The sequence below is a fragment of the Triticum urartu genome, chromosome 3, assembly GCF_003073215.2.
Source record: "Triticum urartu cultivar G1812 chromosome 3, Tu2.1, whole genome shotgun sequence".
Taxonomy (NCBI): Eukaryota; Viridiplantae; Streptophyta; class Magnoliopsida; order Poales; family Poaceae; genus Triticum; species Triticum urartu.
Window position 1 is genome coordinate 204628147 of NC_053024.1, and position 13550 is coordinate 204641696.

Sequence of the window (13550 nt, forward strand, 5' to 3'; positions counted from 1 at the left end):
TGATAGATACTTCTCATATGCAATGAGGGAGATGCGTAAGCTAACACACTTTTCATACTTGGATCATATGCACTTATAATTGGACCTCTAGCAAGTATGGCAACTACTAAAGTTCATTAAGGTAAAACTCAACCATAGTATTACTCAACCATAGTATTACGTGTAAAGTCCCCTTTAATCTCACACGCAACAATTCTCTTACTCGGATTTAGGCTGCAGTCACCCCCGCAACCCATCATAAGCGAATCAAGAACATATTGCAACACCCTACAACAGTAATCCCACACGCTTGCGAGCGGCACGGAAGGCACCATAGGACAACACCATATCAACATACAACTCGTATCAATCACGCCATACCATAAATAACCGTAGGACAAAAGGTATCTACTCAAATATTATAGGATGGCTACACATTATTGGATAATAATATATAGTATAAAGCACCATGTTCAAGTAGAAATTACAATGGGAAAAGTGAGGTTACACCGCTGTAAGGAGAGGGAGAGAGTTCGTGGTGACGGCGACGAAGTTGTTGATGTAGATCGCCGTCATGATGGTTCCCTCGACGGCGCTCCGGCGCCCCCGGGAGAGAGGGGGAGAGAACCCCCTCCTTCTTCCTTGGCCTCCCCCCTAGATGGGAGCAGGGTTTCCCCTCTGTCCCATGGCCGCCATGGCTCTCGGAGGGCAGGAGCCCCTTCAAGATTGGAGATCTCTCTCTATCTCTGTTTCTAGACGAAACCCGTTTCTTAAATATCCGAAGATCCGTAACTCTGATTGGACTAAAATTTTAACACGATTACCCCACGACATAAACTTTCTTGCGGCCGAAGAAGAGCTCCAACCAACTTACGAGGTGTTCAGAAGACATCTTGTCATGCCCTGGTGCGCCTTTTTGTCTTGTGGAGGCCGTGGGCCTTTGTTTGCGTTGATTCATGTGCTAAAAATTCCTGTATATTTTAAAAAAAATCTCCGTAAAGTTTTATCGCATTTGGACTTCGTTTGATATGATATTTTTGCATTTGATATGACATTTTTGCGAAATACAAAAATATGCAAAAAAACAGAAACTGGCAATGGATCAATATGTTACTCTCAAAAATAATATTGACATAATGGCATGAAACAATCAAAAGTTATAGATATGACGCAGACGCAAATATAACCAGTAGCTAAGGCTTCTATAATCTTCTTTGTAGTTATTTTAGAACTTGCTCTTAGATCTGTTTTAGTTTGCTCTTCTTTTTGGTACAGATCACAACACGATTTTGACAGACTTTCAAAAGCGTCCATAAACCTACAGCCGACAAGAAACGACCAGCAAATCGATATCCAATCCACACACACACTAAACTAGTGCAACGTTGTGCATTACGCAAACAAGATTTGTATACAAAACATAGAAACGAAAGAAAGTCATATAATTCAGAAGAAAAAAAAAACGTCACGACAAGCGTCCTCCCAAATCAGTTACCCAGACCAGTTACAACTTCCATCGACCGAGCTACAGGGAATCGACCAGGCCTACTTCAGCTTCAGCAAAACCATAGGAGCTGAAGTGCTTCACCTTGAACTTCCACTCACCCTTTGCAGCGTCAAACGAGATGAACTCCACGCCCTGCTCCTCAGCCTTTTTCACCAGCATCTCCTTGTACTTGTCTACCCTTGGACCCTCCGTGTACGTCTCGCCTGTCTTCCTGTTAACACACTTGATGTTCAAAAGAGTCACCACGGCAGCTTTGTTCAGGCCCTCACCAACCGGGGGCTTTTCGTTATCGTCCTTGTACACAATCACCTCACGGTTATTGAATTCCACAATCGATTCCAGATCAAGGCCCCTTACATCAGTTTCTCCCAAGAATTTGATGCTGCCATAGCCTTGACGTCCAACAACAAAGTCTCTCACCCGACTGCAGTAGCCTGGTTCAGCACGTTCTTTGGCGGCAAGCTCCTCTAAACTAGGCTCCGTGAAGTAATCTGCCTGGGATAGCTTAGGTATGAGCTTCTTAACAGAAGAACCATTCGCATGCGCCTCAGGTAATGCCTGGTGGTGGTCATCACGGTAGGTGCCATTTTCCACTGAACCAGACCGAGCCGGTGACACGACAGCCTTGCCGCGCTCCTTCCCAACCAAAGCATCGTTATGTTTGTCAAGATCAGTTGAATCTCTCAGTACTGATTGCCTGTCAGCAGCACTACGTGAACGCCACTGGTCAGTTGGACGGATTATCAGACTCCTCGGGTTCTCTCTAGGGATAAAAAAGGCATCCGCTTTTGGTGTTGCAGGAGATTCTTCATCATCGGCAAAAAACGGAACCTTTCCATCAGATGTCTGATTATATTTTCGTGGCAGCAGTTTTATCCTTCTCTGCGACAAATGCCTAGGAACCACCATGGATACTGTTCTGCTTGGAAGAGGCTTCTCAGCAACCTGCAGGGCAGCAAAATGCTTTAACCTCAGAAATACAAACTGCTATTAAGTACCCATCGTGCCCATCTCTACTGCCCTTCAATCTACAGAAACTATTGCAAATACTAAAAATAGTAAAAACTAACCGGCAAACTTGATATGCCATACTGGATAGAGGGTGCGGATCCACCATTCCCAATGGACATCTGAGGCATTGCTGGAAGTGTCCCGAAGGGATTTGAAACAAGAGTCGGCTGCATAACCATATTGGACTGGCTGGTGGTTCTGCATCAAATATGCAACAGGTCACTAATATTTACAAGTCCAAAGAAAAACTATTTGCTTAAGTTCAAAAAGTATATTCTACGTGGGGATGAAGCAATAACAGATGTTGCCTAATACTCGTTTATGAGGTTAAATTTATGAACCAAGTCAAAACAACGTGTTTCCACTGTAGAGACAAACAAACACACAATAGTTCAAACTTCAAAGTTATCAGATAAAAGCTGAAAGAACCATCGAGTAGATTCTTCTATCTACAAACTACACGACCAATCTCCAGATTATATATCAGCATTATCGTTTACCATCACCTTACCAGTAGTTCATTCAAATCACTAAAGAAAAAAGAAGTAAAGAATAAATGTACTTCTGACGAAGTAAATGGAAAGAGTCATACTGCTGTCCAAATGGAGCCAGATTCATCGTGTTGGAAAAACCAGTGAATCCACCTGTAGAAGCTTCAGTATCCATGCAGGCATGCATACGCAGAAAAAAAGTTAAAAACAAAATCATTAATGAAACATAAGCACTGAGAGCATGCTCAGTTGGCAGTCAAAAATTGACTAGCCAATATTTGTTAACTCCAGAACTTGTCAAAAAATTTCCAAGTTCTGATAGGCAGGCAAGATACCCTTTTTTTTGCCTTGCCTGCATATTAGCTGACAACTTTTGGCACCAAGCCAAGCAGCCTCTAAATGGTAAGGAGACAGAAACACTAACCTGGTTGGGTTTGAGGTTGGAATGAGAATAAGCTTGGAGTCTGCTGAACAGGAGCAGATTGTTGAAATGTTGACTAAAAATACAAGGAGTGAGAATCAACATGTTATTCGCGCGAAAACAATGTTGAGGATTACATGACAGGAATAATAATATGATAAGTACAAGCCCAAATATGATAATTGCACAGGAATAGGATGCTTACTGTTAGAAAAGGTGAAGATGTGTTGCCAAACAGCCCTCCGGTCATTCCAGGGTTCGGTGTGTTGAATATACCAGTGGAGAAAGCTGGGGTGCTTGATTGCTGGCTAAACGACTGGCTAAATGGCGCTATTGCAGGGGAAGACTGAAACAGCCCAGCTGATTGAGTATTATTACTAATGGATAAGCTATTATTGAAAAGATTTGGGGTTGTCGATGGCGTGCTGAATAATGAAGGAGTAGTATTCGCAAATAGAGATGGTGAGGTATTTGCTGAAAATGCCGAACTGCTTGTTTGTCCAAATGGGGTAACTGTGGGCGACGAAAATGGGTTCGGAGTGGCACCAAAACCACCTGTAGAGGGCTTAGCAAATGGATTTGCCGGCGGATTTGTTTGAAAACTTGGCGACGGAGTTGGAAAGCTGTTCGCCACTGGAGTTACAGAAGAGTTTGGTCCACCTTTGTCTCCACGCTGGTAATCCTCCCACCTCAACTCTTCATGACTCTTCTCTTTGTATGCAGGCATGGCTGATATGGAATTAAGTTTTGCAGCAGGCTGAGTACCACTTGTAGCACTGTCAGGATCTGGTGTCTGCACATAAGGCTGTACTCTGGTTCCTCCAGATTGATTTCCAAATGAAGCTTGCCCAAATGCTGGTGCTGCTGTCTGCGAGCCAAATGGAGAAGTTTGTGCCCCAAAAGGCGAAGGAGTTGTTCCGAACGGAGTGCTTCCGGCTGCAGATGCTGTTTGTCCAAAGGATGGGGAAGAACCAAAACTAAAAGCATTTGCTGGCGTGCTTGAAGCTCCAAAAGCTGGAGCACTGCTCGCACCAAATGTTGTGGTTCCTGAGGATCCAAAACCAGGAGTCGTGGTTGAACCGAAGGGTGTGGAGCCAAATGCTGGTGTGCTGGAAGCCCCAAATAGGGATGTTGATGTTGAGCCAAACGCTGGGGTGGTCGTGGCACCAAAGGATGGCGTTGTCATGGTGCCAAAGGCCGGTGTAGTTGTGGCGCCGAAAGTGCTGTTGCCAAATGTTGGCTGTGTTTGCTGAAATGTGCTACCGAAAGGACTAGACTGGCTAGGAGATGATCCAAAACCACCAAAACTTGGCTTTTGTCCAAACAAAGATCCTGCAAAATTTGCAGAGTAGAGGGCATTACATCACACGCCAAAAAATTGTAGGTCTAAAGATAAAATTATAAGAACAAAAACTGTTTTAGTGGAACAAATGTGAAATGTGACATTAAACTTAAACATTACATGAAAATATGAATACATGCTGCCAAAACAAATATAACTACCAAATGACTTCTGCTGTATCTCATATAAGCATGTTTGAATAAAATACTCACAACTAGTGTCGTTTACGAACCCCTAAAAAGAACTAGTGTCGTGCACGTGGTCGCTGCGTGTAATGTATCGATGTTAATATGGAAGCGGATTAGGAGCACTCGGGTGCTCCACCCCCCTATATTCAAAAATAATTTAATAATTCAAAAAAAAGTTTAAAAAATCCTAGATATATTTTTGAACCAAATATGACTAGGTATTGTACTCGTATAAAAATTTTGGCCAAGGAATGATTCTCGTTGACTTCAGGGCAAAAAAGACAAATTTATGACGACTATATAGCATGAATAGTACTTATATCTAGCATTTTTTGGGAAATCTTTAACCCTGGATACAATAAAGGTCATTCCCTGTTTAATCTTTTTATATGAATGCAATACTTGGTCATGTTTGATTCCATAAAAAGTTCCGGATTTTTTGACTTTTTTTGAATTACTAAGTTATTTTTTAATATAGGGGGCGTAGCAGCCGAGAGCTCCTATGCATTTTCGTGTTAATACTACCTATGGAAGTATGAAGTATAATACAGAAGACATCATATAGACATGTATAGTGTTCCAAATGCATGTATTTAATACTGGCAAACTGTGTGAAAGGCAATCTTGTAATGTGGTTCATACAAATATGCTTATGGAAATGTATGTGTTTTAGAGAATTAGGGAACTCCATTTTTCGAACAACTTTGTTCCCGCTTTAGCTCATGCACCTATACCTGCATGCACGTCAACTGCTACAGTTTTTTTGCTTATGATGCTTGCCCTTGCTATCAACAAAAATAAAAGTTATTAGATTTGGTGTAGTCCTTCAAATCAAACAAATCTATCTTTCTGTAGATGATGCTTTCATGAAATTATACTCTCTTTATTCACATCATTCACGAAACTATACAGTTAGGCCCCGTTTGATAGCTCAGTTTTTTCCAAGTATTATGAGAATACTACAGTTTATTAAATACCATGGCTTTAATTACTGTGAGCTGTTTGGCAACCCCAACAAACTGTCGTATTGTCAAAACTGTGGTATTTTCTCTGCATTAAAAAAAGAACCCTTGACTTCTATTTCAAAAACATAGCACGCAAAGAAAACGAGACTGTTCGTTATCGCCTTCCTCGCTCCCAAGCTGTCGCCGCCGCCCTGAAGATCGTCGGCCATGGCACAAGCCAAGAAAAATGGTGTCCTTCCTACCCTACTTGCGCTCCTCCTCTCCACGTAGGCGCTGTGCATCAGGTCAGCCCCCTGGCCACCTCATGCCATGGTCGCACATGCTGCTGGCTGCAACGCTAACTCCCAACAGACTGCTGGATGAGCCTGTGCACGCCGTTGCGTGCGATCATAGCCACACCGTACGTGTGTCGCGCTGCCATGTCGCGGCCTTGCTCGCCGCGCATGTGCTGCTCCTGACAGCTCATGCTCGCCGCTGTCGGACAAGCCGCAGCCAGGCCAGAGCGACGCCGTCCGCTTCCAAGCCGCGCCGCTCTGCCGCCGCCGCCGCTGATGCATAGCATGCGGCCGGGTCTGTTTATGCATGGCTGTTCAGTTTGCAACCACTGGCCAGCAAATATCGTGCATGTTTGCAACTGCTATGAACCGGCTAGCTTGCTAATTTACATCGTTGTAAACATGCACCAGCCACACACTGTCACAGTATTCCCAATACTACAAAATACTTTGATATGTCAAAACTATGGTATCTGGTACCTATAGACTAAAATACTGCAGTTTTTCAATACTATAGTTATATATGAACTTCAATCCTTTTAAGCTGAAAAGTATCTACTCGAAGCATTACATTAATTAGATCTTTATAAATATAAGAACAGTTGTGATGTTTAGAAGGATTGTTGTGTACTTCCGTATGGACCATCTCTCGGTACAAAATGGTTTGACTTCCTTTTTAAGCAAGTAGATTAAATCTAGAGGTTTTAATATGTATTAAATGTGCATGCAAATGTGTCCACAATCGGGCAGTTAGGGATGGTTTATATGAATGGCTTATAATTGGTTTGCCTTCATGAGTCAGGACTATAGAAAGGGGTGCTTGGCTGCTTGCACCATAGTACTCCCTCCGTTCCTAAATATAAGTCTTTTTAGAGATTACACTATGGACTACATACAGATGTATATAGACATATTTTAGAGTGTAGATTCACTCATTTTGCTCCGTATGTAGTCCCTTATTGGAATCCCTTATTGGAATCTCTAAGGAGTATTTAGGAACGGAGGGAGTATAACGGTAACGCCGATCTGCTTCTAATTACCGTTTTAAAATGACATGGTTAATTACGAATAGGCGTTAGGAGCCAGTTTCAGAACAGAGAGATGTGCATGCAGAGTTGCAGACGTGTGCACAAGTGGGCCGTTAGGCATGGCACTTGATACAAATGGCTTATAATTGCTTTGCCTTCACGATTCAGGACTGCATAGGAAGGGAAGCTTGCCCTGCAGCATTACAACGTCGACCCACGTCTGGTTACCATTTTAAAATGACGTGGCTTAACGGCTTTTCTGATTCGGCCCGCGTCGCCCTACCAAAAAGCGCACCAATATTTTGGAGAGGGAATCATCCGCCTTCATTTTGCCAACAAGCGGGCATGAAATCAAAACTGCTAGCCAAAATATTGGAGTCACTGAGAAGATTTGGCCTCCATCCAAGCAGGAGCCCATCCTACTAGTCAACGTCGATTTTTTTGGTGGGGCAACTCCCAGCCACCGTCCAAACAGCCCCTTAATTACAAAGGAGCATTAGGAGGAATAACGAGAGATAGGGGGATTTGCTACCTTTGGAACTACCAGCCATATTTATGATTTTCGATAGTTGGACAGAAAAATTCCAAAGTAAGCATCAAGCTTCAGTGCCAGATAAGAAAACCTTTTTCTTTTTTGCGAATCAGCCAGATAACAAAACCTAAAAGGTTGCTTCAGCATAGCTTTGTTCTAACCTTTCAAGAAACGAGGTATAACTGAGATAGATTTCCGCAAGGTTAGCAATGAAAAGCTGCGCATGTGCATGGCAAGTAAAGATCCAGTAATTAACAAAATATAATGAATAATAAAATGTGTTCATAGTGGTAGAAGATAAATGCCGAGATTGCGAGCAGAGCACGAACCGCTGCCAAAGCCGGAGGATGTGGCGCCCGCGCCAAACGCGGGGGCTGGCGACGCACCAAAGGCTGGTGTGGAGCTCCCGAATGGAGAGGACGACGGGGTGCCGAACGCCGGCGTGGATGGCTGGCCAAATCCGCCGGTTGGCGCGGCCCCAAACGCCGGGGTGGATGTAGCCCCGAACGCCGGAGCGGATGGCTGGCCAAACGCGCCGGCGGTGGAAGATGTGGCGCCGAAAGGCGAGGTGGTCCCGGTCTGCGCCCCGAAAGCGGTGGTCGGGCTGCCGAAGGGATTGTTGGTGGTGGTGCTGGTCTGGCCGAACCCCGATTGGGCCCCGAAGGGGTTGCTGGAGGTCTGCCCAAAAGCGCTGGCGGACGACTGCCCGAACGGATTGGTGGAGCCGAACATGGCTGCTCGATTATGGCGGCGGCGGAGGCGGGGGAGGGGGAGGGGGAGGGGATGGGGGTCGACGGCGGCGTGTTTCTTCTTCCTCTGTCGGTAGTCCCTCGATCTCACCGGACGGGCCGAGGAATATAGGGCTATAAGTGTTGCGTAACTTCTACGAGCGAAGCCCTAAACTTGTTACTTGGGCCAGGTCGAGATGGTTGATACGTGCGCTGGGCCTGGGCCTATAGGTTTGCCCACACACGCACCCTGGCGGCCCAAATCCTATTCAGCGTCTTCAACGCCATTTATAGACAGCAACTAGTTAACGAACGTTCTGGGCGCTCTTAGAGCATCTCTAGCAGAGCTCTCAAAGCCCCAAATCCTTATAAATAACTGCTTTTTTATAATTTATGAGCAAAAAATTGTGTAGATTAGAACCCTTTAACCCTTAAACCCTCAATTTTTTAAGGGTCCAACCCTCAAACCCTCTCCCAACCTTGAAAAGTAAGGATTGGGAAACAAAACATATCTCAACCCTCATTTGGCGGTTATCCTCGCACGGGAGGGAAAAATCCCGCGTCCACCGCTGCTAGTCGCCCCCGCCACCGCCGGCCGCCCCGTCGACCTCCCGCGCGCCCGTGCTCGCCCCGCCCCCCAGCCGTCGGCCTCTCCTCCACCTCCTCCCGGCCGCGGCCGCGCTCGCCCCGCCCCGGCTGTCGCCATCCGCCCCGCCGGCTTCTACTCCCCCGCACCCGCCCGCCGCCTCCGCCTCCCGCCCCCGGCCTCTCCTCCTCCCGCGCCCCTCCGCCTCCGCGCCGCCCTCCGCCCGTCGTGCACGAGGTGCTCGACGGTATGCCCGCAATGACAAACGTCGTTCATGGGGAATATTCCGTTATAAGGGTTGGGTTTGAGGGTTCTAATATTTGCCCTTGTTTTTTAACCCGTAAAAGTGCACAAAAAGACCATTTTTGGACCCTTAAAACGCTAGTGAGGATTTGAGGGTTTGAGGGTTCTACTAGACATGCTCTTAGCCATTCGGCACGTGTCACGTTCTGGACGCTCTCTCCGGATTTTGTTTTTTTATTGTTTTTCGCATGCGTTTTCGGCTTTTTAAACGGTTTTTATGGGGTTTTTTCGACGTTTTGGTTTTCCACCGGTCTTCCTTAGCTTTTCGATAAAAAAATTCAAAAAAATAAGCAAAAAATGTGTTTTCTTTTTTTTTCTTTCGCGAGAGTCACAGTTTTGCTTTCATGAGAGGCACGGTTTTTCTTTCACGAGAGTCACGGTCGTGCCTCTCGAAAATGGAAAAAACATGTTTTCTTTTTTTCCTTTCGCAGAGTCGCGGTTTTGCTTCCGCGAGAGGCACAGGTGTTGTCGTGGACTTAACACGGCAAATGCCCTAGCGAAATGACTTAGGTGTGGAGCCATCGCAGCTAGGTTAGCTTGAAGGGGTTAAACGGGACAAAGGACACAAAGAGTTTACCCAGGTTCGGCCCCGCTCAACGAGGTAAAAGTCTACTTCTACTTTAGGTTGTATTGCTTGGGTTTCGATTACCAGGGAGCGAATACACTTGACCTAGTTCTCGATGAGTTGTTTCTTGAGTTAACCCGCCGCCGAGTCACCCCTTTATATGCAGGTTGATGCCCGGCGGCTTACAGAGTCCCGGTCGGCTCATACAAAATGTGTCTCGCTCGGTATCTAACTAAGCTTGCCTTACAATACAAGTTAAACGTATGGTGGCTCACTCCCGTGAGCCTCAAATCGTCCCCGGGTCTTGGGCCTTCAATAAGCTTGCTCTATGAACCGCCATCTTCATATATTCTTAGGCCTCTTCATCTTAAGCCGCCAGTGGCATGACCCGGCCCCTCCTGGGCGGGTCATATCCAGTAGTTATATCCCCAACATTAGGCCCTAGGTTGATTTGAACTTGTTCACATCAATCTTTAGTATTTGACTTAATAGAATCTTCCATCGTCTTTACCAATTCATTATAACCCGCCATGACATCACATCTCAGAATTGTGTTAACCCGCCATGACGTTATCTCGCATTAACTTCGCACGAGACCCAGAACATCTCAGTAGATCTTTTATCTTTAATGGACCTCCCAAAAATCGAGGCGTCCGTGTAGCCACATAACCTTTCTTGGCCTCCTCGATTCATGTGCATGCCATTTATCTATCTCCTTATAAATAGGGACAGGGCCCCCTGATTTCACTTTTACCCTTGCCTCTGCCTCTTCTTCTCCTTCCTCGCGACGATCGGCGCCCCCGGAGCTCCGCCGCCCCCATCGGCTGCATCAACCTGAGCTTGGACAAAACACGGCGGCGCTCCTCCACAGTTCATCAGCATCCCCAGGTACGTATTTCGACTTGTAGCAAATCTACGCTAGGGTTTGCTTAGTTCATCGGAGTTCGTTGCCGTTCTTCCTCTGGCTTCTTTAGATTGCATAGTTAGATCTGAATTCAATCATCAAAGATACGCGGTAGTAGTTTCAGCATTCATTTCAATAACAAAAAACATCCCCTCTGTAAAATATCTCACCAGAGCACATGAACACTTATGCTGTCCCACCTTAGGTTTAGAATTTTGTTTTATTTTCTGAACTGTTGTAGATCCAAAATCATAGCTCCAATCTGTGAAATATGTTTACCCATTACTTAGCAAATCCTCACTTGTATATCTGAGATATGGCAACTGTTCGGGCGGCTTAAATGATAAACCATAACCCTCCATATTAGTCCCATTTTAAGCCGTCGGCATATATTCATAATCTGTATAACCCGGCATTGTCATTCGTTTTATCCATGCTGGATCTTCCTTCCGCCTATGAATTGGCTTTGTATAATGCACTTTCTTTTAATCACTGGCCGGTTTAGCAGCACAATCCTTTACCCGACAATATTCTCTTTTGTAGTCAGAAAATGTCTAAAGCCAAAACCGTCACCTCCTACAACTGGCACTATTGTAGGATGCTGCTAATGCGACAGTATGATCAGAGACCCTTCGATGAAACTGTGTGTGATGCAATAATCGCAAACAGTGGTGTAAAGGAACCGTCAAAAAAGGTGCAAAACGTTTGCGATGGAGGATGCATCAAACACGGTTCAGATTTTAGTTGCGTGTGTGATGCAGGGCATACGGTTCAGTTCAATGAACTGTTTGCGATGAGGCAGAACAAAAGAAACGGGCAACCAGATGAAGGCGTGTGCGATATACAACATACGGTTCACTCGGATGAACTGTTTGTGATGAGGAGGAACAATAGAAACGGGCATCTAGATAAAGGTGTGTGCGATTGAGGGCATACGCTTCAGAAGGATTAACTGTTTGCGATTAGGCAACAGAACAGAAACAGGTTAGCCAGATCAAAGTGTCTGCGGTTGATGGCATACACTTCACATGGATGAACTGTTTGCGATTAGCCACAACAAACTGAAATAGTTAGATAGATCAACGTGTATGCGCTAGACAGGCACACTGAAGAAAATATGCCCTAGAGGCAATAATAAAGTTGTTACTTATATTTCCTTATATCATGATAAATGTTTATTATTCATGCTAGAATTGTATTAACCGGAAACTTAGTACATGTGTGAATACATAGAGAAACAAAGTGTCCCTAGTATGCCTCTACTTGACTAGCTCGTTAATCAAAGATGGTTAAGTTTTCTGATCATAGACATGTGTTGTCATTTGATGAACGGGATCACATCATTAGGAGAATGATGTGATGGACAAGACCCATCTATTAGCTTAGCATAATGATCGTTAAGTTTTATTGCTATTGCTTTCTTCATGACTTATACATATTCCTCTGACTATGAGATTATGCAACTCCCGAATACCGAAGGAACACTTTGTGTGCTGTCAAACGTCACAACGTAACTGGGTGATTATAAAGATGCTCTACAGGTGTCTTCGAAGGTGTTTGTTGAGTTGGCATAGATCGAGATTAGGATTTGTCACTCCGTGTATCGGAGAGGTATCTTTGGGCCCTCTCGGTAATGCACATCACTATAAGCCTTGCAAGCAATGTGATTAATGAGTTAGTTGCGGGATGATGCATTACGGAACGAGTAAAGAGACTTGCCGGTAACGAGATCGAACTAGGTATGAGGATACCGACGATCGAATCTCGGGCAAGTAACATACCGATGACAAAGGGAACAACGTATGTTGTTATGCGGTTTGATCGATAAAGATCTTCATAGAATATGTAGGAACCAATATGAGCATCCAGGTTCCACTATTATTTATTGACCGGAGATGTGTCTCGGTCATGTCTACATAGTTCTCGAACCCGTAGTGTCACACCCACGATGCGGCTATATCTCCCACGTGTCGGAGCATGACTTAGAGGCATAACCGCATTGTAGGCATGTTGCAAGAGGGGTAATCTTTACACATCCCATGTACTGAATAAGAAAGAGGTACAGAGTTGGCTTACAATCGCCACTTCACACAATACATGAATATAGCATTACATCATCCAGAATACAATCAAGGTCCGACTATGGAACCAAAATAAGAAAGACAGCCCCAATTGCATAGATCCCTGATCACCCCGACTGGGCTCCACTACTGATCAAAAGGAAACGAAACAACACAACAAACACTAACTTCATCGAGCTCCTCCTCAAGCTCGGCTGCGTCACCTGCACTGGTATCATCGGCACCTGCAACTGGTTTTGGAAGTAATTTGTGAGTCACGGGGACTCAACAATCTCACACCCTCACGATCAAGACTATTTAAGCTCATGGGTAGGAACAAGGTAGTGAGATGGAGCTGCAGCAAGCACTAGCATATATGGTGGCTAACTTACGCAAAAGAGAGCGAGAAGAGAAGCAAAGCACGGTCGTGAACTAGAAGTGATCCTGAAACTACTTACGTTCAAGCATAACACAAGAATCATGTTCACTTCCCGGACTCCGCCGGGAAGAGACCATCACGGCTACACACACGGTTGATGCATTTTAATTATGTTAAGTGTCAAGTTTTCTACAACCGGAAATTAACAAACTCCCATCTGCCCATAACCGCGGGCACGGCTTTTGAAAGTTCGAAACCCTGCAGGGGTGTCCCAACTTAGCCCATC

The 13550-nt window shown here is 45.0% G+C and overlaps 1 protein-coding gene across 2 annotated transcripts; it reads right to left on the bottom strand.

Annotated features, from left to right (window-relative positions):
- Nucleotides 1-1354: 1354 nt before the first annotated feature.
- On the bottom strand, nucleotides 1355-8565 carry LOC125543611 (nuclear pore complex protein NUP98A-like). Of its 2 annotated transcripts, none has more exons than XM_048707014.1 (6): nucleotides 8069-8565; nucleotides 3615-4741; nucleotides 3413-3485; nucleotides 3090-3141; nucleotides 2557-2695; nucleotides 1355-2431 (listed from the first exon to the last, which is right to left on the bottom strand). In XM_048707014.1, the coding sequence occupies exons 1-6, from the start codon at nucleotides 8469-8471 to the stop codon at nucleotides 1505-1507; spliced, it is 2721 nt and encodes a 906-aa protein (XP_048562971.1). In that variant the 5' UTR covers nucleotides 8472-8565; the 3' UTR covers nucleotides 1355-1504. The 2 variants fall into 2 exon arrangements, with proteins under 2 accessions (XP_048562971.1, XP_048562970.1); XM_048707013.1 differs by having other exon boundaries at nucleotides 3090-3150; nucleotides 8069-8564.
- Nucleotides 8566-13550: the final 4985 nt, after the last annotated feature.

Bases quoted from the DNA above. Each gene is read 5' to 3' on its own strand.
- LOC125543611 (XM_048707013.1), bottom strand. From the start codon at position 8,471: ATGTTCGGCTCCACCAATCCGTTCGGGCAGTCGTCCGCCAGCGCTTTT. The intron at 3,151-3,412 runs GTTAGTGTTTCT...TGGATACTGAAG, and splicing joins CCAACCTCAAACCCAACCAG to CTTCTACAGGTGGATTCACT. The intron at 2,432-2,556 runs GTTAGTTTTTAC...GCTGCCCTGCAG, and splicing joins ATGGCATATCAAGTTTGCCG to GTTGCTGAGAAGCCTCTTCC.